Raw genomic sequence first — 24,968 nt, 5'->3', positions numbered from 1 at the left:
AACAAAATGTAAAAAAACAAACAAAAAAAATAAGAATTTTCCCCCCAACTCTGAATATAATATTTACAAAAATAGAGCTCAGTATGTGTAAACCAGATTATCGTCACTCCATAAGGGGGTGATTTAATTATTTTTCGCCATGGCTACCACTAAGGGTGCAAAATGGAACAATTCAACTGTTGCTCTGTTTAGACACCCGTTAGCCGTGGGGGTGACATTTCTTCTCACAGCTCCTGAGGTGCGAAAAGAAATGTGTGCACAGTCTGTGGTTTGGGCGCCCTAACCAGAACTTTAGACTGGATTTGCCGCTTTTCGTGACTAAACCTTGTCTATCTGGGTGCTCGATCAGAGCAACAATTGAATTGTTCTGATGGGCGCCCATTACTTTGGCCACCCAAAAAAAAGAGTTAATATTTTTTTTTATGTTAAAATATATAGACTGGGAAATCTTATAAAAACCTTTTTTCCTCGTTACATTTTCCCTAAAAATAAACCTAGTATTTTGTAAAGAATTGATGATTTTTGTGCTCCTAAAAATTAATACAGGTTGAGTATCCCATATCCAAATATTCCGAAATACGGAATTTTTTGAGTGAGAGTGAGATAGTGAAACCTTTGTTTTCTGATGGCTCAATGTACACAAATGTTGTTTAACACACAAATTTATTAAAAATATTGTATTAAATGACCTTCAGGCTGTGTGTATAAGGTGTATATGAAACATAAATGCATTCTGTGCTTATACATAGGTCCCATCGCCATGATATCTCATTATGGTATGCAATTATTCCAAAATACGGAAAAATCCGATATCCAAAATACTTCTGGTCCCAAGCGTTTTGGATAAGGGATAATCAACCAGTATATGAATAAGAAATATTATTTGGTGAATTTAGCTAGCTGTTTGTATTCCTTAGACAATATCTGTGGGATTTTTAAAGAGAGTGAAATTAGCCTACTGTATTCCTAATGTACATATCCATGTAGTCCATCGCCTTCAGTTCTCACCACATGCTGCTGGCCATATGTAATGATAGTGACTGTACTGGATAATGAAGGTCAGTGTTTCTGGTATGTGTAATTGCTGTATCAGATGATAAACAACTATGGACTGGATACAATTAGCCTTGAAGCTTCAGTTAGTTTTGAAGCAGTGTCCGGGGCTATTCAATTGCATCTTGCAGGCAGCACTTAGTATTGATTTCTGGTCAACCCTTTTTGAGGCTCAAACAGAAATCCACAGTAAGTATGGCAGTGTGCCCCTATTGCGGCCTCCACAAATGCATTAACCAATAGCTGCCAGTACAGAATCTGTGATTTATTGCTTATTAGACGTGGCTTTATTGTGGGTGGTAAGTATTGAGCCTAATTGAATCTGTCCCTATTTCTTACATCTAAGTGAAAGCAGCTAGAAAGTACCTTGGTTTACCTCACTCCTTTCTATTACCCCTTTTCCACTAGCTAAATTTACCCGTGTTTTTGCACGGGGGCGCGCATTGACATGGGTTTTTAGTAAGTGGAATCGGCTCAACACGGGTTGAGTGACCCTGGAATCCTACCCGGATAGATACCTCTGTTGAACGCGTTAATGACCCGGGTAATTGTGCAGTGGAAACGGTTATTACCCGTGTTTTCAGACCTGAGTAACGCTCTGAGACACTGATTGGTGCTTCTGGGGTACAGGAAGATGATGTCATCCCTGGGAGACACGCTGGGCACATGCAGGCACCGCAGCAGCTTGCAAACAAACGCAGATGCAAGTCACGCCGTGCACAGCTATTGCAGCAGCTTGCAATCAAGAACTACGCTAGCCACATGCAGGCATTGAAGCAGCTTGCAAACAAACAGACACTCTGAAGTCACGCTGGGCACATACAGATATTTTTATTGCAGCAGCTTCCAAACAAACAGACACTATAAAGCAGCAAAAGTTCCAGCGCAGCAACATGGCTACCCATACCTGGTCAGACACAGAGATAAAAGAGCTGATTAATATTCGGGGAGAGGAAGAAATTAGAAGGCAGGTGACTGGAATAGTTAAGGATGCTGTCGTGTATAAGAACATATCCCTTATGCTGGCAGAAAGAGGCATCCAAAAAACCCAGCAACAAGTCATTAACAAATTGAAGGCACTACACAGACAATTTACTAAAGTACACGACCATAACCGCAATAAAAGTGGCGCTGGACATATGGAATGGGCATACTATGACCTATATGCTATAGTGTCTTCTGCAAAACTGCAATAACAAATCCCATAGCACTGTCATTATCCAACTGTGCCAGTCGCCAGATGTCAGGAGAGGAGTACCGTGAAGAAACGTAGCACAGCCTTCCCACCTCACAATGCAACCCACCATCCCAGCTGCTTATATCGGACAGCAGTTTTGAAGAATTGACCGCCAACGATGATTCCATCAGCGCAACTATTCAGGACGTACCAGAGTCTCAGGCGGAGACGTCACAACCCCCCAAGAACACGACTTTGCGCTCAGATAGTAAGTATTAACATTTACAAATATTTAAATAAATACAAACACTGTACAGCAGGGGTGTAAAAACTCCAGGCCCTCCAGCTTATGTAGAACTACACATCCTAGCATGCCCTGCCACAGTTGCAGCAGTCCCTATATAAAATCTAAGTAAAGGCATTCTGAGATGTGTACAGTAGTTCCACAACAGCTGGAGGGCTGCAAGTTTAACACTCCAGCCCTACAGGATAATTTCTCAACAAGTTTTAGCTATTTCAGTAGCAGTGAGGGTGCTCCAGTCAATACTGTGGTTTTGCCTTGTCAATGATTGGTGCATGGTAATGTTGCAGGTATAGCTAGTGTTCAAGTTGGAGAAGGCCACAAACACGTATATGCTACCACTGCTATTTTTATATATAATCATTGTTGATTAAATTTTTTTTTCATTCCCTTCACAGTCTACAACGTTCCACAGTGGAAAAAGAAACTGAACAAAACAGAACAAACGGTCAGAGCAATGACGTCCGTTACCGTGGTGCACCGGCGTGAGGCGTATAGTGAGCTTAATTCCCAGTAAGATGCCTAATTAAGAGATATCTTGCGTCCGAAAAGGAAATACAGCAATCATTTATGACGCAGTTAATGGCCATGCATGATAGGCAGATGTCATTTTTTTTTTGAGCACGTTTGCACGTACTCTAGGGAATACCACACAAGCACAACAGCAAGCCACAGCCTACCCACAGCACCCATATGGTCCATTCAACTATGAGCCTCCCTCAAATTCCACAACACAAATCTCGCAATCTTCAGACTATCGGGTGTATAGACAATTGCCTTAAATAAGGGTAGCGGTTGATAAAACAATGTTTGCGTGTTAAGGTTCTGTTTGCATTTTAATATGATATTTTGTTACCTCAAAGATGTGCGGCAGTGGGATCCAAATATTGGTGTTACCCTGATACCTAGAAAGCCAAATGTTATGGGGATGTTTACAGAGTGTTCTGTTTGCACTTCAATATTTTATAATGTTGCCTCAAGGATGTGTTACCTCAAGGATGTGCGGCAGTGGGAGCCAAATATTGGGGTTATCCTGATACCTGCCAAACATTAGGACAGGAGTCTTCAACCTGTGGCCCTCTAGCTGTTGTGGAAATACATAGCAAGGCATACTGGGACATGTAGTTCCACAACAGCTGGAGGGCCACATGTTAAAGACCCCCTGCGTTATGGGGATTTTTACAGAGTGTTCTGTTTGCACTTCAATATTTTATATTGTTACCTCAGAAAATGTGTGCCAACTGTTTGCTTTTAAACATATACAACTAATAACTTTTGAACAATTTTGATAACTCAGAAATTGCAGAAAACAAAATAAACACAAAACTGTTTGCACACAAAAACTTGTCTGTCTTCTCTATCTACTGCAACATTGAGGGAAGATTGGCTGCAATGGTGGCCCTGATGCCCTCGCCACCTATGTCATGCTCCCCCCCCCCCCCCCCCCCAGCCAGCCTGAAGCATCATGTACAGTGACCCCCGCCTCATGATCATGCACATTCCACTTGGGGAGAAAGATTTCCTTTTGTATCTCACAGATATTATGGAGAATGCAGCAGACTGCTGCTATATCTGGCATGATTTTCAAGTCCACATCATTCCTCTTCATGAGGCAGCGCCAGCGTCCTTTTAAACGCCCAAATGCATTCTCTACCGCCATACGGGGGCCGAACTTAAGGCATGGGTGTATGATGTCTGTTCGGGAGATAACTGAACATGCAGGGTGTAGCCCTTCATCAGCCAGCGCTGTAACGGGTATGCTGCATCACCAATGAGGTGGACCGGGATGTCCACACCATCTACGATCACCGATTTCTGTTAATAAAATATTAATATTATTCCAGGGGTAAAACATGAATATTGGTTTATGGGTGAAAATTAGTTTAAGGAGTAAATAATCTTACCTCTCAAGGGAAAAGCCATCCACCTAGCTTGTCCTCAGCAATATTGTAAAGATCAGAGTTGGCGAGAACCCTTGCATCATGTGACCGTCCAGGCCACCCTATGAAGACATCTGTGAAACTAAAAATAAAGGTTTATGAATCATCAGAAAAGAGCCCAAACCTATTTCAAACACATTAGTAAAACAGTGCTTACCAGTATTTGTGGTCCACTACGGCTTGCAGGAGAATGGAATGCCAACCCTTGCGATTTTAGTAGTCTGCTGGGTTGTCACGGGGAACGATGATGGGGATGTGGGTCCCATCTATGGCACCAGCACACTGTGGGTAGCCACGCTTCTTAAATCCTTTTATAGTCTCATCTAGCCCGTTGTCCTTGTGGCAAGGAAATAAAACGATTGTACATGGGGGGTAATTCCAAGTTGATCGCAGCAGGAAATTTTTTAGCAGTTGGGCAAAACCATGTGCACTGCAGGTGTGGCAGATATAACATTTGCAGAGAGAGTTCGATTTGGGTGGGTTATTTTATTTCTGTGCAGGGTAAATACTGGCTGCTTTATTTTTACACTGCAAATTAGATTGCAGATTGAACACACCACACCCAAATCTAACTCTCTCTGCACATGTTATATCTGTCTCCCCTGCAGTGCACATGGTTTTGCCCAATTGCTAACAGAATTCCTGCTGCGATCAACTTGGAATTACCCCCGTAGTTTCCAGCAATGCCCGCATGATCTGGTAAACAATCTTGCAGACCGTGCCAATCCCTACTGCAAATAAACAGGAAATTGTGCGATACTCTTCAGTGGTAGCATACCATCAGAGAGCAATCACTAATCTCCTGCTCGGCTCAATGGGCTTTCGGAACCTGGTGGTCTGCTTGGTGATGGTGGGGGACAGTAGTTCCAAAATATAGTCGAATGTAGCACGAGACATCCTGAAATGTGCCATCCACTGCTCCTCCTGATATGCTAAAATGGTCTGCATGAATGCTTCTCCATGTCTGCGATCTCTCACCCACATTCTTCGGCTTGGTGTAGAGCAGTGGTTCTCAAACTCGGTCCTCAGGACCCCACACGGTTCACGTTTTCCATGTCACCCAGCAGCTGCACTGTGTATCACCAACTGTCACCTTTTGAAAATCTACAGGTGACCTGCAAAACATGAACCGTGTGGGGTCCTGAGGACCAAGTTTGAGAACCTGTGGTGTAGAGCTATGAGAGAAGTAACTGTGGCTGATATCAGCACTCTCCTCCTTTTCAAATAGTTGCGTTGAGAACTAACCCTCTCGGGAAAGAATTGTGCCCTCCTTCTCCAGCTCAGCAGTAGGTAACATAAGGTGAGAAGCTGCATCAAGCTGTGTGTAGCACATATAAGCAACAAAAAACTGTAAACAGTCTGCAACTCCATGCTAGGCACAGCTACTGCATCGGTCTCCATTGCTGCAATGCTTGCTGTAAGCAGGCCCCACCCCTTCCTTTTGTTCCTTTTCATGACATCATCTTGATGACCCAGTAAAAAGTCCATTTCTGCAGCGGGATACACTGGGTTCCACAGGGATAACATTGGGGTGTGGAGTAGGATCTTGATCCGAGGCACCAACAGGCTAAAGCTTTGACTGTTCCCAAGTTACTCAGCGCCACCTCCTCTTTAACCCCTCCTCCGTGCACAGGAGCTCAGTTTGTAAGTTGGTGCCTGCAGTGCAGGACACTAACAGGAGCAGCCCTGAAAAGCGCTTTTAAAGTGAAGATAGAAGACTTCAAGGGCTGCAGCACAGGTACTGTCAGTGCTAGATGTCATTCTGACATCTCCTGCTGCAGCTCCCTCACCTTCCCCAGCGGCGCTGTATACTCCCGTGTCCCTGGTTGCAGTGGAGTCTCCGGTTCGGCAGGTCAGGCACACACACTCACCGAAGCTCTCCGGGATCGCGTGGCAGCATCTAGGGAGGAGGTAAGAGGGTCCCCCAGGCGGGACCCATTGGAAATCGCGATCCGACGCGGTCATTAGGAGGCGGGCCGCGCACGCTGGCGTGGACACTGTTTCAGTGCAGGGATCCCACTAGACCACCAGGGCAGGGGCACAGGTCGGTTTACCTACAAACCGTTTTCTTATGGCCCACAGTACCCAGTGGTGAAGTCCAGCAAGGGGATAAGGCTCTGCCCTGTAGCCCCTCCCCCAGCCCCAGGGCGCCATTTAGAGTAAATGTTCCCGCCCTGGAGCTGCATCTCTCTCTCTCCCTCACTCCCTGTCAGCATTTGGGCGCCATCTTCACATGCTGAGCTGATCCTGGGACTGTATGGGCAAAGCCTCCTCTGTAAAGCCGCCTGTATTATCAGCGCTGTGCATTTTACAGGACACTTAAGTATTCTACAAGTCTGTTGACCGTGTTAGTTACGAAAAGGTGCATTACTTCAGGGTTATATAGTACAAGAACCCTGTGATATACATCCAGTCTTTATTGTGCATTGATATATCTATTACCCTATATAGCTTTACTTAGTATTACTCAGTATTGCTAGTCCAGTGCAGTTTTATTGCTTGTCATAATTTCTGCATTGTACATGTGACTGTGTGTGCGTGCATATAGCTGCTGCGTGATTTCTACTTCTTGTATCTCATTCAGGTTGCTATCCCTATATTCTATACCCTGAGGGGGGCTAAGTGTGTCAGGGTTATTATTTGATATAGGTGTTTCACAGGATATACTTCTTTTTTTATTTTTCTCTGTGACTTTTAGTCACTGTATACCTCTTGAATCCTCTGTTTGTGCTATCACACTGCATTGGGGGTTCTTGGTCAGGTATTATACTGCTGATATTGTACTGTGATGCCCATGATTTATGTTTTCAGATATGTCAGCTTAAAGGGGCGACGGTTTTGTGGCTGATCCCACAATGCGTGGTGGTGACGCCGCAGACACATTAGAGGAAAACATAGCAGCGGAGGGTTCAGGTTCTGGGGGTTCCCTACCCCCCAGTAGGGCCGTGGCAATGGGGGTCCAAAATGACCCATCTTGGGCTACTTTCTCTACTCTATTGAATATGCTGGTAACTAGACTTACGCCCCCTATGGGACCTCACGTGCCGGTATAGTCACATATTGTCCCTGCGGTTAATCCACCATGGGCAGATCTCCTGTACACTCAGTTACAGCAATTGAATTACTCACTGAACAAGCAGAAATCTAACCCTCGCCCGCCTAAGACCAAGGGGTCCTCTTAGCGGGCCATTACTTCCTCACAATCCACCCATGTTCCAGACACTTCGTCTGATGAAGATGGCGTGTATACTGACCCCTCAGACACTGATCCAGATGCTTCTGATGGGGAATCTGTTTCACAGGTGGATGTTCCTGACCTATTGGAGGCTATCAGGCTGATTCTTCAAATTGATGATGACCCAGAACCTGTTGTTACCTCTGAGAAACCGGATATATTTAAACGTCAGAAGGTTATTAACCAAGTTTTACCTCATTCTGACCACTTACTTGACATACTTCAGGAATCCTGGGAAAATCCTGGAAAGAAATTTACACCTCACAAGAAGATGCTGGCTCGCTATCCCCTCGCTGCGGAGCGAAGTAAGAATTGGGAAACACCACCGCCGGAGGATTCACAAGTGGCGGGGCTGGTGGTGTCCTCTGCTCTGCCTGTAACTGTCGTCATCTCTCTGAAAGAACCGAGGGATAAGCATGTGGAGGGTTGCTTAAAAGCTATTTACACCCTTGCAGGAGCTGTGCATCGGCCCACTATTGCAGCTACTTGCTCTGCAGAAGCTATTGAAGCGTGGGCTCATGAGGTGGAAGCGGAGCTGCCGTCCAATTTTTTTGATAATGTTAGACAATGTCTCTCGTATATTGTCACAGCTTCTCATTACATGAAGGAGGCGGCTTCTGATGCCGGTATTCTAGTGGCCAAGGCTTCTACTAGGTCCATTTTGGCTCGCCGGATTCTCTGGTTACGGTCCTGGTCTGTGGATCTGGACTCTAAGAAAACTCTGGAGGTGCTCCCTTTTAAGGGAGACATTCTTTTTGGTGAGGATCTCAACAAGATTGTGGCTGACTTAGCTTCTGCTAAGACGGCATGTCTGCCTAGTACTGCTCTTTTAGTCCCGAAGGTTAAGAGTACTTCCTTTCGTTCCTTTCGTCCTCCAGGTAAAGCAAAGGGTCAGGCGTACCCGAAACAAGCTTGCACTTCCAAAACCACTAAGCCCAAACCTAAACGTGCCTGGGCTGCCCGTCAGCCTGCTTCCAAATCAGACAAGCCTACTGCATGATGGGACGGGCCTCCCCCTGGGGGATCTCAGGGTGGGAGGCTGACTTCTAAGGTTTACCCAGGAACGTTTGAAGACCACTTCCGACGCCTGGGTACGGGAATTCGTCACTCACGGATACGCCATATCCTTCAAGAAATGTCCCCCTCATCAATTTTCCCTGACAGACATCCCTTTGGATTAGGTGAAGGCAAGAACTCTTCATTTGGTGGTACAGTCCCTCCTGGACACAGGAGTGGTAGTGCCAATGCCTCTGCCTCAGAGAGGCAAAGGGTACTATTCACCGCTGTTTCTAGTCCTGAAACCGAATGGTTCCTCTAGGCCCATTCTCAACCTCAAGTTCTTGAACAAATTTGTGAGGGTCTCCAAGTTTCGTATGGAAACTCTTCGCTCTATTGTTCTGGCTTTGGAGCCCGGGGACTATATGGTCTCCCTGGACATACAGGATCCTTACCTTCATATTCCTATTGCCATGTCGCATCAGCAATACCTGCGGTTTGCTATTGGCAACCTCCATTATCAATTTTGGGCCTTACCTTTTGGATTGACCACGGCTCCGCGAGTATTCACGAAGGTCATGGCGGTAATGACGGCCTTACTCTGCCGTCAGGGTGTCATGATCCTGCCGTATCTGGATGACTTCCTGATCCTGGCGAATTCCCCAGAAATTCTCCTCCGTCATCTGGATCTGACGGTCCAGTTTCTACAAGCCCACGGGTGGCTCATCAACTGGAAGAAATCTTCCCTGGTCCCTGCTCAGAGCATGGTGCACCTAGGGGCATTGTTAGACACTCACAACCAACGGTTGTTCTTGTCTCAGGAGAAGGTCCTGAACCTTCAGGATAGGATTCAATGCTTTCTCTCTCGCCTGCGAGTGTCGATACACTGGGCGATGCAAGTACTAGGCCTCATGGTGTCCGCTTTCGACATGGTAGAGTACGCTCAATTTCATTCCCACCCTCTGCAGAAACTGATTCTTGCCAAGTGGGACGGCCTGCTTCACCGGATCAGGTCTCACATGATTTCCTTGTCTCCGGAGGTTCGTCTGTCACTGAGCTGGTGGCTACAGGACCATCGATTGAGCAGGGGTCGTCCCTTCTGGATCTCCAACTGGGTCCTTCTGATGATGGATGCCAGTCTGCGGGGTTGGGGCGCGGTGTTGGAGCAATACTGTCTTCAGGGCTGGTGGACCAGGGAGGAGTCTCTCATCCCGATAAACATTCTGGAATTGCGGGCGGTATTCAATGCTCTGACCGTGGCCCAGCATCTCATACAGAACAGACCTGTTCAAGTACAGTCGGACAACGCCACCATGGTGGCGTACATAAATCATCAAGGCAGCACTCGAAGCCGCATAGCAATGATGGAAGTGTCAAGGATTTTTCAGTGAGCGAAACACCATCTGCCGGCCATATTGGCTGTGTTCATTCCAGGGGTCCTCAACTGGGAAGTGGACATCCTCAGTCGTCAGGACATACACGCCGGAGAGTGGAGTAAGATGACCATGGCTACATCTGTATTGAGATATTTAATACATTTGTATGCTTGCGACTGCCATACAATATATTTACCATATTATGGGGTGCTTATATTTAAGCTGTGTTCACAGTGCTTCCATAATGACATACAGGGTTAGAAGGGATGATAGTGGGGAAAGAGTAGAAGAGATTACCTTTACAAATTTGAACGCTAAAAAAAATAATTATTTACAACATATAGTGCAATATAAAGCCAGGTACCTGGAATCAGATAAATTATAAAATCAATATAAAACGATGCAAATACATTCAAATATCATGCCTGACCAGCTATGGAATAAAAATAGCTATACAGTATGACGGTGCAATAACATTCAGATATCTGGCCTGACTGGCTGGTGAGATAATGTCCAGGGCCTGTGATCCTTTATAATGTATTAAATGAGGTCTGTTCATGTTACGTGACCAGTATATTATTGATCCTGCTGTTGTGCTCTATGCATTACATATGATCCGTTTACGTGCAGATGGTCAAATGATAGCACAGTTTGTAATTCTCAAGAAGTGTAATACCTTCAGTTGCAGCGTTGAACAACGGCCCCTGTGTCCTTCCTGTTGCTGATTCTATTTTGCTGTGCTCTTACTACTCGTGCAGCGTTAGCTCAGTCCGGCATCGCTGTGTGTGAGGCTTCCGGTTTTTCGTGTGCAGCTGCCTTGGGCAATCGGAGCTTCCCCGCTCTCTGTGTGTGTGTAGTGTCTAACCGGTTTCACCCTTCAGGGTTTCATCAGGTCTTTTACTGTATACAGTGCATCCGGACAGTTTTCACAGAGCTTCACGTTTTCCACATTTTGTTATATTACAGCCCTTATTCCAAAATGGAATAAATTATTCTGTTCCCTCAAAATACCTACACACAATACCCCATAATGACAATGTGAAAAAAGTTTTTTTGAGATTTTTGCAAATTTATGGAAAAAAAACAAACTAAGAAATCACATGTACATAAGTATTTACAGCCTTTGCTCAATACTTTGTTGATGCATCTAGTGAAGCGCTGTGAATACTTTCCGGATGCATTGTATGTATACCATTTAAATACTTTATTAAATGTATGTTTTTATTCAATCCATGGTCCATGAGATTTTAGTACTGTTTTCCATTCACCATTTGTACTGAGTATCCCTCTATTTAAAAGCTGACTATAAAATACTATATTTTAAATACAATATTATACTGTTTTACAGAAATTATTATACAAGCACGTTCTCAGTATACTGTGTCATTCTTAGGGCGTTATTCATTTGTTATATCACACTTGATCATCTGTCTAAAGTGGTGGGAGATCGTGGGGTGAAATTCAATTGATCTTTTTAATTGCGCCCATAGCAGTCAGGTGTAGCTGCGTAAAGCAGTTAATCCGGACTACACTAATGGCCGGGACTCAGAGTTCCGTTTGGGCATCCAAACAGGTCACTTTTCACTCGTTTCAGCTTGGCACCCCCAGGTAGGGTAGTGAGCTGCAATGTTAGAGCGCACGTCGGTAGAAACAATTGAATTGGCGGGTGTGCACGGGCTGGAGGTGGAGAAAAGAATTGAATATTGCTCATTGTGTTTTAATCTCATGTATTTTGTTGTTTTACACTTACATTGTACAGTATATTGTATTCATGAGTGTCTTATCTTGGCAGGTCTTTTGTGTATGACAGTCGAAACAATCTGCAGATGCGAGGCCTGGTGGTGTTGCTCATTTCTAAAGCAGCTGGGCCTAGTAAATCAGCGGAAGACACTCTACAGCATGACATGGTCAGCGGTATTTATACAAGGTGGGGAAAAAAGATTTTCTAAATATACAGGGTTCATCATTGTAAAATTCATACCTGAAAATTGTTATCTACATGGCTTGTTTTTTGGGTTTTTTATTTTGCACTTTATTTGAAGTAAGAAACTTTTTATTGCTCATTTTTCTAAACATTATTTTTTAACATCTGGTAATTTAGTTAAAAAAACAAAGTAAGGATCCTTTCCTAAGCGCTCCAACACAACTGCAGCCATACTTTCAAAGATTTCTTATCAGCCAATCAGCTGGAATCCATATACAGAAAAAAAGAGAGACTTTGAAACTTCCACAGCACTGTTGCCAATCAGCCTCACTTCCCATTTACTATAGCACTACAATTGATAGGTGTAAATTAAAACTTCATTCCAGAAAGCGCAGTCCATATATTCCAATCGATAAAAAACAAAAATATTTATTAAAAATAACATTTAAAACCTAAAGCGTTATGCCGGATTCCAGAAGTCATTCAACAGGTTACACAGTTCGGCTTTTAAAGAAGGATTTATGCTCACCGGACCTCCCAGATGTTTGAACTGTTTAAGCGGTGGAACCCTCCTGTCGGGACTTTTGTACTCGACACTTTGCACTTAGGGGCTATCTCTCCTGCTAGCCGTCCGCTGGTCTCTTAACCCCCGGTGAACTCTTCTAACCGCTGCGTCTCCCGTTACTTGCACTGCATAAGCATCGGCTCCCGGCTCCTCCTTCTCATACGTAGTGACCAAAACCACCTACTGCGCCGACGCGTTACCACCCAATCAGGGTCTTTGTCAAGGCATAGGTGGGTTTGGTCTGGTCACTCTTTTATATCCCATCCTGGAAATCCGATGAGCACGAACGGATCCCTATGCCCTTATACAGGTTCTGGCTACTATTGCATATCTTCCGGCCCAATTTAAAGGTATTCTTCATAAAAACACCTAAAATCCCTTTCTCATACATATGGACTGCCTCATCAGATATATGTTCTCAAAAACTACAGAGTTTCTCACGCTGCAGCTAACCATGACCGAAAGGGGATCTCAAAGTGGCTCTCCAAGAAATCATTCTTAAAGAAACCACTTCATTTCAAAATCGCCGTTTAGTCCATCCGGCTGCAGCGTTTTCAGTTCATAAATCCACCTCATCTCTGCCCTCGCTAGAGATGCAGCAACATCGTTTTTTCTCCAATTTCCCTTAACCTGTTCTATAGCTTTGAAATTAATGATACTATTAATTGAGCATTCATGCTTTTCTTTGCAGTGTGCCGACAGGTGATGGTTATCAAAACCCTTCTTTATATTATTCATATGTTCTCTCATCCTGATTTTAAAAGCTGTACTAGTTCTCCCCACATACTGTTTCATACAGACACATTGTATCAAATAAACTACATTTTTAGTTTCACATGTCATGAATTGATTAATTTGATACTTCTTTTTAGTTACAGTGGACATAAAGGTTTCCATTTTACTCCCTTCATTTCCCTTAATATATTTGCAAGTTCCAAACTATCCACACCTGAAAAAAACTTTAGTTTTAGTTGTTGTCATCATAGTTGGTGCAGGGGCTATCGCACTTTTTACCAACATATTTTTCAGGTTGGGGGCTTTCTTGTATATAATTTTTGGCTTTTCTGGGAGCATATTTTTCAATATTGTATCACTTTTTAATCTTTCCCAGTGTTTATTTACTACTCCTTCAATGCTGTTATACTTAGAATTATATGTTGTCACAAAAGAAGTAGAGAAATCCTCTCTAGTCTGTCTCGATCTGGGGTGTAAGAGAGTATGCCTATCTAACTCTCCTATCCCCTCAAGTGTACTTTGTAGTATACTGGAATCATACCCCTTCTGCACAATTTTTCATTGCCTGTGCCTGTTGTTTATAAATGGGGTCTTCTGTGCAGTTCCGTTTTAAATGACGGAACTGACTCCCCGGCACCCCTTTCAACCAACTAGGATGGTGACTGCTATCTTTCCCAATAAAGGAATTACTATCCGTTGGTTTGTTATAATTTGGGGTATAAATAGTTAAATCCTTAACATATACTGTCAGGTCTAGATAATTAATCTTGGACTCACTTTGGGTATATGTTAGTATTACTCCAAATCCGTTATTATTTAATTTTCCTTGGAATTCCTTCAGGCACCCTCCCCTCCAAACAAAGATTATGTCATCTATATACCTTTGATATATTACGAGACCCGCCCCCAGCTCGCCCCACACATGCCGCTCCTCCCACGAGCCCATGAATATGTTGGCAAAACTGGGGGCAAATCTCGTACCCATCGCTGTCCCGAGGCGCTGAAGGTAATGTGTATCTTTAAACAAAAAATTATTATTTTTCAAAATAAAACCAACAGTTTCAAAAATGAAATTCTTTAAATTAGCATCTTTTTCTTCCTTATTCAAAATATCCTCAATAGCTTGCATCCCTTTCTCATGTTCTATTATTGAATAGAGGGACCCTACGTCCGCTGTTACTAGGATATCCCCCGTTTGCCACTGTACCCCCTTTAACTAATTAATTAATAATATCAGTTATATATTTCAGATACACCCTCCCATTACATGCCAGTGGTGGTAAAAATGAATCTATAAACTGCGAAAGGTTAGCCGTTACCGAACCGATCCCTGCCACTATGGGTCGTAGTGGGGGGGTCCTCCATATTCTTATGGATCTTAGGCAATCCATAGATTACTGGAAGGGTTGGATCATCCATTATCAAGAAATCCCTTTCTTGTTCGGTGATGACTCCCATCCCGCAGTACTTATTCACTAAGACACATAGTTCCTTCTTTATTCTCTCCATCTGATTTTTCTTCACCGGTAGGTAAGTATTTTTATCGGACAACATCATGTTCACCTTTTCTTCATATATTTCTGTGTCCATCACCACTTCCCCGCCCCCCTTATCGGCAGGTTTGATGGTGATGGACTTATTTCCCTGAAGACTTTTTAAAGCCTCTCTTTCTTTCTTAGAGAGATTGCCATTCTGTACTCTTCATTTTCTTTTAGTCTGATCTTTATCACACACCTTTTCTAAATCAGCCATTACCATCTTTCCAAATATGTTCACCGCTGCACCTCTGATCTTTCCCCATCTGTCGGGACTTCATCTTTTTTCCCTGTTTCAGAAACAACTTATATGTGTATGTAAGGATATATGCTGTTTTCTTTTGGACAGATAATTTTTATTTTATTATTATTTTTTTAGTTTCCATTAACGTGGACCATAACTATGTAATGTATATACATACAATACTAAGTTCTGAGCTGTTCCTCAGATTTATGATTATCAGGAAGAAACCACTAAGGAGAGTAAATAAATGCGCTTAATAGATTTCTGTATGTGGTGTTTCTGGAAGGCATTACCTGGATGTATCTGCAAAATTACTACTTAATTTAGCCATCCCTTACACTTCAACTGATCCTGCACTCTTCAAAGTAAGGATTAATAATTTTATTATGGGTAAGCAGATCATACAGTATACAGTTTTGTCCACTGTTTTCACACATCATAGACATTAAGATATATATACATACACAAATAAGTCTTTCTGGTACATATCTTCCATAGTAGTTTATACAGTTTTGTTACATACATCATCATTAACATAGGGAAACTGAAAGCCCAAACTACATGTTCAGAAGTAATATGTGGGCCTCCTAGATGGTAAATTCTGAACGCTCTGGATTTGTATTGCGTGTACACACTCGCAGTCAAGTCCTATAGCAACTGCTTGGGCTGCTATAGGTCAGTAAGCATGCCCTGCGTACACCTACAGTATATAACCACTAGGTAATATTATTAACACACTATGGGGGGGGGGGGGGATTTAATTAGGCACAATCATCTTTGCCCCCCCCCCCCCCCCCCCCGCCCCTCCTTCCAAAAGGACTTTTTTTCAAAACATTTTTGCGCACTTCTCTTCTAAATTACTGCGGCTAATCTAATTCCCCCCTATATACTGTATGTTAGTTTGTCTTATAGAGTTATTTTGCCAGGCAGGGGAACTGAATGAATCCAAAGAGAACCTGTCACTTTGGAGGAGCTGATTTTACATAATGCCCTTTTCACTATATAAAATTACCAAAATAAAAAAATCTAATCTGAGTTATTTGCTTTACCTCTTGCACGAGAGATTAGAAAATCATTGTGCTCAGTGTAAATGTGTTCACACGGTTTGAGAATTGGGCTAACGCAGTCTAAAACATGAATGTAACATGCTTGAATTAATAATTCTCAGGAGTAACCATAACACACATTCTGACCACCTCTTAAGCTGGGTGAAGGCATTTTCATTAATGAACAGGAAAGTATTTTCACATTTGTGTTTGTAAAATTTAATGGGCGGGATGTAATGGAGTCCAAGTTCGCCCAACGTGCAGGATGCTGGCCAAAGTCAGACGTGTTTTTCAAGGGGCAGTCATTTACAAGTCATGTTTTTGTCTTGTAAATGATTGCCGCTTTAAAAAAAGTGTCCGAGTTCGTCCTGCAAACTCAGACCCTATTACATATGCCCCTTGGTATCTTATGTAACTTTTTTCAAGATGATTTCAGCACTCTTTCATGTTCTTAATTTATTCCACCCACTACAGAATTAACTTGCAAAACCTGCAGGATGGGCGCAACTTGGTTAAAATCTGATTTTATGTTCAAAAACGTAATGCAGTGTCTGCAGATTATTAACATGCGAGGTAATCGAACCCGTCCCTACGCTGTGTATGAATTGGTGATGTGACCACTGTATGTCATAATATGAACTGGGGTTATTGTGTTACACAATTGTAAAGTGCTTAAAGTATCTTTACCACCTACAATATTTGACTTATTTGCATTTATGTGCATCTTACTCTTACCATAGAGCTGTGGGAAAAACAATTGTTTGCAGCAGTCACTGGGCTCTGGTTAGATTTAGGGACATCCAATCAATTCTGGTGTTACTCTTTTGGGCGTTAAAGGGATTGCATCTTTTGATCAGTACACCTGCTCGCTACCTCATTGCCTCGAGAACCAAATAAGGGAACCATGTTAACCAGGAATATGTTTTGATGCAGGTTTAAAAAAAATAAGAAAATCAAATTTCTCTAACGTCCTAGTGGATGCTGGGGACTCCGAAAGGACCATGGGGAATAGCGGCTCCGCAGGAGACTGGGCACAAAGTAAAAGCTTTAGGACTAGCTGGTGTGCACTGGCTCCTCCCCCTATGACCCTCCTCAAGCCTCAGTTAAGATTTTGTGCCCGAACGAGAAGGGTGCAATCTAGGTGGCTCTCCTGAGCTGCTTAGAGTAAAAGTTTAAATAGTTTTTTTATTTTCAGTGAGACCTGCTGGCAACAGGCTCACTGCATTGAGGGACTAAGGGGAGAAGGAGCGAACTCACCTGCGTGCAGAGTGGATTGGGCTTCTTAGGCTACTGGACATTAGCTCCAGAGGGACGATCACAGGCCCAGCCATGGATGGGTCCCGGAGCCGCGCCGCCGGCCCCCTTACAGATGCTGAAGCAAGAAGAGGTCCATAAATCGGCGGCAGAAGACTTTCCTGTCTTCATAAGGTAGCGCACAGCACTGCAGCTGTGCGCCATTGCTCTCAGCACACTTCACACTTCGGTCACTGAGGGTGCAGGACGCTGGGGGGGGCGCCCTGGGAAGCAATGAATTTACCTTATTTGGCAAAAAATACATCACATATAGCTCCTGGGCTATATGGATGTATTTAACCCCTGCCAGTTTTCCAGAAAAAAGCGGGAGAAGAGCCCGCCGTGAAGGGGGCGGGGCCTATCTCCTCAGCACACAGCGCCATTTTTCCCACACAGCTCCGCTGGTAGGAAGGCTCCCAGAATCTCCCCTGCATCCTGCAACTACAGAAACAGGGTAAAAAAGAGAGGGGGGCACTTATTTGGCAAAATAACAGATATAAGCAGCTATAAGGGATAGACACTTATTGTAAGGTTGTCCCTATACATATATAGCGCTCTGGTGTGTGCTGGCAAACTCTCCCTCTGTCTCCCCAAGGGGCTAAGTGGGTCCTGTCCTCTATCAGAGCATTCCCTGTGTGTGTGCTGGGTGTCGGTACGTGTGTGTCGACATGTATGAGGAGGAAAATGATGTGGAGGCGGAGCAATTGCCTATAATGGTGATGTCACCCCCTAGGGAGTCGACACCTGAATGGATGGCCGTAATTAAGGAATTACGTGACAGTGTCGGCACGTTACAGAAAACTGTTGACGACATGAGACAGCCGGCAGCTCAGTTAGTGCCTGTCCAGGCGTCTCAAACACCGTCAGGGGCTATTAAACGCCCGTTACCTCAGTGGGTCGACACGGACACAGACACTGACTCGAGTGTCGACGGTGAAGAAACAAACGTATTTTCCAGTAGGGCCACACGTTACATGATCACGGCAATGAAGGAGGTTTTGCACATCTCTGATACTGCAAGTACCACAAAAAGGGGTATTATGTGGGGTGTGAAAAAACTACCCGTAGTTTTTCCTGAATCAGATGAATTGAATGAAGTGTGTGATGAAGCGTGGGTTACCCCCGACAAAAAACTGCTAATTTCTAAAAAATTATTGGCACTATATCCCTTCCCACCAGAGGTTAGGGCTCGTTGGGAAACACCCCCTAGGGTGGATAAGGCGCTCACACGCTTATCAAAACAAGTGGCGTTACCGTCTCCAGAAACGGCCGCCCTTAAGGAGCCAGCAGATAGGAGGCTGGAAAATATCCTTAAAAGTATATACACACATACTGGTGTTATACTGCGACCAGCAATAGCCTCAGCCTGGATGTGCAGTGCTGGGGTGGCTTGGTCGGATTCCCTGACTGAAAATATTGATACCCTGGACAGGGACAATATATTATTGACTATAGAGCATTTAAAGGATGCATTCCTATATATGCGAGATGCACAGAGAGACATTTGCACTCTGGCATCAAGAGTAAGTGCGATGTCCATTAATGCCAGAAGAGGATTATGGACGCGACAGTGGTCAGGGGATGCGGATTCCAAACGGCATATGGAAGTATTGCCGTATAAAGGGGAGGAGTTATTTGGGGGCGGTCTATCGGACCTGGTGGCCACGGCAACGGCTGGGAAATCCACCTTTTTTACCCCAAGTCACCTCGCAGCAGAAAAAGATACCGCCTTTTCAGGCTCAGTCCTTTCGTCCCCATAAGGGCAAGCGGGCAAAAGGCCACTCATATCTGCCCCGGGGCAGAGGAAGGGGAAAAAGACTGCAACAGACAGCTTCTTCCCACGACCAGAAGCCCTCCCCCGCTTCTGCCAAGTCCTCAGCATGACGCTGGGGCCTTACAAGCGGACTCAGGCACGGTGGGGGCCCGTCTCAAGAATTTCAGCGCGCAGTGGGCTCACTCGCAAGTGGACCCCTGGATCCTGCAGGTAGTATCTCAGGGGTACAAATTGGAATTCGAGACGTCTCCCCCTCGCCGGTTCCTGAAGTCTGCTTTACCAACGTCTACCCCCGACAGGGAGGCGGTATTGGAAGCCATTCACAAGCTGTATTCCCAGCAAGTGATAATCAAGGTACCCCTCCTACAACAGGGAAAGGGGTATTACTCCACGCTGTTTGTGGTACCGAAGCCGGACGGCTCGGTGAGACCCATTTTAAATCTGAAAGCCTTGAACACTTACATAAAAAGGTTCAAGTTCAAGATGGAGTCACTCAGAGCAGTGATAGCGAACCTGGAAGAAGGGGACTACATGGTGTCTCTGGACATCAAGGATGCTTACCTCCATGTCCCAATTTGCCCTTCTCACCAAGGGTACCTCAGGTTTGTGGTACAGAACTGTCACTATCCGTTTCAGACGCTGCCGTTTGGATTGTCCACGGCACCCTGGGTCTTTACCAAGGTAATGGCCGAAATGATGATTCTTCTTCGAAGAAAAGGCGTCTTAATTATCCCTTACTTGGACGATCTCCTGATAAGGGCACGGTCCAGAGAACAGTTAGAGGTCGGAGTAGCACTATCTCAAATAGTACTACGACAGCACGGATGGATTCTAAATATTCCAAAATCGCAGCTGATTCCGACGACACGTCTGCTGTTCCTAGGGATGATTCTGGACACAGTACAGAAAAAGGTGTTTCTCCCGGAAGAGAAAGCCAGGGAGTTATCCGACCTAGTCAGGAAACTCCTAAGACCAGGCCAGGTGTCAGTGCATCAGTGCACAAGGGTCCTGGGAAAGATGGTGGCTTCTTACGAAGCGATTCCATTCGGCAGATTCCACGCAAGAACTTTTCAGTTGGATCTGCTAGACAAATGGTCCGGATCGCATCTTCAAATGCATCAGCGGGTTACCCTGTCTCCAAGGACAAGGGTGTCTCTCCTGTGGTGGTTACAGAGTGCTCATCTCCTAGAGGGCCGCAGATTCGGCATTCAGGATTGGGTCCTGGTGACCACGGATGCCAGCCTGAGAGGCTGGGGAGCAGTCACACAGGGAAAAAAAAAAAAAATTTCCAGGGCTTGTGGTCAAGCATGGAAACGTCACTTCACATAAATATCCTGGAACTAAGGGCCATTTACAATGCCCTAAGTCAGGCAAGGCCTCTGCTTCAGGGTCAGCCAGTATTGATCCAGTCGGACAGGGCGGCACAAGAAGCAGGAGGGCAATGACGGAAGTGACAAGGATTCTTCGCTGGGCGGAAAATCATGTGATAGCACTGTCAGCAGTGTTCATTCCGGGAGTGGACAACTGGGAAGCAGACTTCCTCAGCAAACACGATCTTCACCCGGGGGAGTGGGGACTTCACCCAGAAGTCTTCCACTTGATTGTAAACCGTTGGGAAAAACCAAAGGTGGACATGATGGCGTCTCGCCTCAACAAAAAACTGGACAGATATTGCTCCAGGTCAAGGGACCCTCAGGCAATAGCTGCGGACGCTCTGGTAACACCGTGGGTGTACCGGTCAGTGTATGTGTTCCCTCCTCTTCCTCTCATACCAAAAGTACTGAGAATCATAAGAAGGAGAGGAGTAAAGACTATACTCGTGGCTCCGGATTGGCCAAGAAGGACTTGGTACCCGGAAATTCAAGAGATGCTCACGGAAGACCCGTGGCCTCTACCTCTAAGACAGGACCTGCTCCAGCAGGGACCATGTCTGTTCCAAGACTTACCGCGGCTGCGTTTGACGGCATGGCGGTTGAACGCCGGATCCTGAAGGAAAAAGGCATTCCGGATGAAGTCATCCCTACCCTGATCAAAGCCAGGAAGGATGTAACCGTACAACATTATCACCGTATTTGGCGTAAATATGTTGCGTGGTGCGAGGCCAGGAAGGCCCCTACGGAGGAATTTCAACTGGGTCGATTCCTGCATTTCCTGCAAACAGGACTGTCTATGGGCCTCAAATTAGGGTCCATTAAGGTTCAAATTTCGGCCCTGTCGATATTCTTCCAAAAAGAACTAGCTTCTGTTCCTGAAGTTCAGACGTTTGTCAAGGGAGTACTGCATATACAGCCTCCTTTTGTGCCTCCAGTGGCACCTTGGGATCTCAATGTAGTGTTGGGATTCCTAAAATCACATTGGTTTGAACCACTCACCACTGTGGACTTGAAATATCTCACATGGAAAGTGGTAATGCTGTTAGCCCTGGCTTCAGCCAGGCGTGTATCAGAATTGGCGGCTTTATCCTATAAAAGCCCTTACCTAATTTTTCATACGGACAGGGCAGAATTGAGGACTCGTCCTCAATTTCTCGCTAAGGTGGTTTCAGCATTTCACTTAAACCAACCTATTGTGGTGCCTGCGGCTACTAGGGACTTGGAGGATTCCAAGTTGCTGGACGTAGTCAGGGCCCTGAAAATATATGTTTCCAGGACGGCTGGAGTCAGAAAATCTGACTCGCTGTTTATCCTGTATGCACCCAACAAGCTGGGTGCTCCTGCTTCTAAGCAGACGATTGCTCGTTGGATTTGTAGTACAATTCAGCTTGCACATTCTGTGGCAGGCCTGCCACAGCCAAAATCTATAAAAGCCCATTCCACACGGAAAGTGGGCTCATCTTGGGCGGCTGCCCGAGGGGTCTCGGCTTTACAACTTTGCCGAGCTGCTACTTGGTCAGGGGCAAACACGTTTGCTAAATTCTACAAATTTGATACCCTGGCTGAGGAGGACCTGGAGTTCTCTCATTCGGTGCTGCAGAGTCATCCGCACTCTCCCGCCCGTTTGGGAGCTTTGGTATAATCCCCATGGTCCTTTCGGAGTCCCCAGCATCCACTAGGACGTTAGAGAAAATAAGAATTTACTTACTGATAATTCTATTTCTCATAGTCCGTAGTGGATGCTGGGCGCCCATCCCAAGTGCGGATTGTCTGCATTACTTGTACATAGTTATTGTTACAAAAATCGGGTTATTGTTGTTGTGAGCCATCTTTTCAGAGGCTCCTTCTGTTATCATGCTGTTAACTGGGTTCAGATCACAAGTTGTACGGTGTGATTGGTGTGGCTGGTAAGAGTCTTACCCGGGATTCAAAATCCTTCCTTATTGTGTACGCTCGTCCGGGCACAGTATCCTAACTGAGGCTTGGAGGAGGGTCATAGGGGGAGGAGCCAGTGCACACCAGCTAGTCCTAAAGCTTTTACTTTGTGCCCAGTCTCCTGCGGAGCCGCTATTCCCCATGGTCCTTTCGGAGTACCCAGCATCCACTACGGACTATGAGAAATAGAATTATCGGTAAGTAAATTCTTATTAAATACATATTATGTCTAAGGGATCATCATCACCTTGAAACCAATTGCTTGAAAACGTACAATATTTTACAAAGGAAATAAGCATGTTCAGAGCCGTCTGCAGACAAAATCTGTTGCTAGTACTTTCTGTGCTTTATTGCTCAACAATTACTATATCACCATACTTATTTTGCCTGTGCAGTTCAGCTGTTTACTACTGTATGCAGGGTACAAATATTATCCTACAATCTACCTTAAGATTAAAACAACCACTTTTATTGCCTGCAAATTGTCAGGTTTTATGGTTTAAAAAAATAAAAACACATTACATGACCATAACCTCTGCTCTTCCCTGGCTCAAACAGCAGTATTTGTCAGGCAATTATCTGTTTGCAGGGGGAAAAGACCTATTAATATGTCTGCTTAGAATGCAGTAATGCCATCATAATCCACTAGAGATGTGTGATCCTAACATACCAAGGCTATGGCACTTTCATTCAACCTTAAACCATAAAACCTGACTCTTACTGCTTTTTTACGCGTGCAGTTCTGCAGATGTGACTGTTTTACTTTCAACATCTTGACCGTAAAATTGCTACGTCGTTGTTAGACAGTGTCTATGTTTATTTGCATTACAATCTAACGGCATGATATGTCTAAGAACACACTTCTGTTGGATCATTGATTCCCTTTTCTCTGACGTCCTAGTGGATGCTGGGAACTCCGTAAGGACCATGGGAATAGCGGCTCCGCAGGAGACTGGGCACAACTAAAAGAAAGCTTTTAGACTACCTGGTGTGCACTGGCTCCTCCCACTATGACCCTCCTCCAAGCCTCAGTTAGATTTCTGTGCCCGGCCGAGCTGGATGCACACTAGGGGCTCTCCTGAGCTCCTAGAAAGAAAGTTTATTTTAGGTTTTTTATTTTACAGTGAGACCTGCTGGCAACAGGCTCACTGCATCGAGGGACTAAGGGGAGAAGAAGCGAACCTACCTAAGTGGTGGTAGCTTGGGCTTCTTAGGCTACTGGACACCATGGAACTGGCCTTGGTGTTCGTTCCCGGAGCCGCGCCGCCGTCCCCCTTACAGAGCCAGAAGCAAGAAGAGGTCCGGAAAATCGGCGGCAGAAGACATCAGTCTTCACCAAGGTAGCGCACAGCACTGCAGCTGTGCGCCATTGCTCCTCATGCACACTTCACACTCCGGTCACTGAGGGTGCAGGGCGCTGGGGGGGGCGCCCTGAGCAGCAATAAAAACACCTTGGCTGGCAAATATATCACAATATATAGCCCCAGAGACTATATATGTGATAAATACCCCTGCCAGAATCCATAAAAAAGCGGGAGAAAAGTCCGCGAAAAAGGGGCGGAGCTATCTCCCTCAGCACACTGGCGCCATTTTCTCTTCACAGTGCAGCTGGAAGACAGCTCCCCAGGCTCTCCCCTGTAGTTTGCAGGCTCAAAGGGTTAAAAAGAGAGGGGGGGCACTAAATTTAGGCGCAATATTGTATATACAAGCAGCTATTGGGAAAAATTCACTCAATATAGTGTTAATCCCTAAATTATATAGCGCTCTGGTGTGTGCTGGCATACTCTCTCTCTGTCTCCCCAAAGGGCTGTGTTGGGGTCCTGTCCTCAGTCAGAGCATTCCCTGTGTGTGTGCGGTGTGTCGGTACGGCTGTGTCGACACGTTTGATGAGGAGGCTTATGTGATGGCAGAGCAGATGCCGATAAATGTGATGTTGCCCCCTGTGGGGCCGACACCAGAGTGGATGGATAGGTGGAAGGTATAAACCGACAGTGTCAACTCCTTACATAAAAGGCTGGATGACGTAACAGCTATGGGACAGCCGGCTTCTCAGCCCGCGCCTGCCCAGGCGTCTCAAAGGCCATCAGGGGCTCAAAAACGCCCGCTCCCTCAGATGGCAGACACAGATGTCGACACGGAGTCTGACTCCAGTGTCGACGAGGTTGAGACATATACACAATCCACTAGGAACATCTGTTACATGATCCCGGCAATAAAAAATGTGTTACACATTTCTGACATTAACCCAAGTACCACTAAAAAAGGGTTTTATGTTTGGGGAGAAAAAGCAGGTAGTGTTTTGTTCCCCCATCAAATGAGTGAATGAAGTGTGAAAAAGCGTGGGTTCCCCCGATAAGAAACTGGTAATTTCTAAAAAGTTACTGATGGCGTACCCTTTCCCGCCAGAGGATAAGTAACGCTGGGTGATATCCCCTAGGGTGGATAAGGCGCTCACACGTTTGTCAA

At 45.0% G+C, this 24,968-nt stretch overlaps 1 protein-coding gene across 3 annotated transcripts in view; it reads left to right on the top strand.

Annotated features, from left to right (window-relative positions):
* PDSS2 (decaprenyl diphosphate synthase subunit 2) overlaps positions 1-24,968 on the top strand; it is a 574,604-nt gene that overhangs the window by 174,922 nt on the left and 374,714 nt on the right. For all 3 annotated transcript variants that reach the window (XR_010176032.1, XM_063917071.1, XM_063917070.1), the window contains exon 3: positions 11,871-12,005. Coding sequence is in view for 2 of the 3 variants with exons in the window: in XM_063917071.1 (XP_063773141.1) it covers positions 11,871-12,005 (135 nt within the window). In the remaining variant the exon portion in view is untranslated. The remainder of the gene's footprint in view (positions 1-11,870; positions 12,006-24,968) is intronic.

Source organism: Pseudophryne corroboree, chromosome 4 (assembly GCF_028390025.1).
Source record: "Pseudophryne corroboree isolate aPseCor3 chromosome 4, aPseCor3.hap2, whole genome shotgun sequence".
NCBI classification, from domain to species: Eukaryota; Metazoa; Chordata; class Amphibia; order Anura; family Myobatrachidae; genus Pseudophryne; species Pseudophryne corroboree.
Note: the sequence above shows the minus strand (reverse complement) of the source record. Positions and strands in the feature narration are given on the sequence as shown.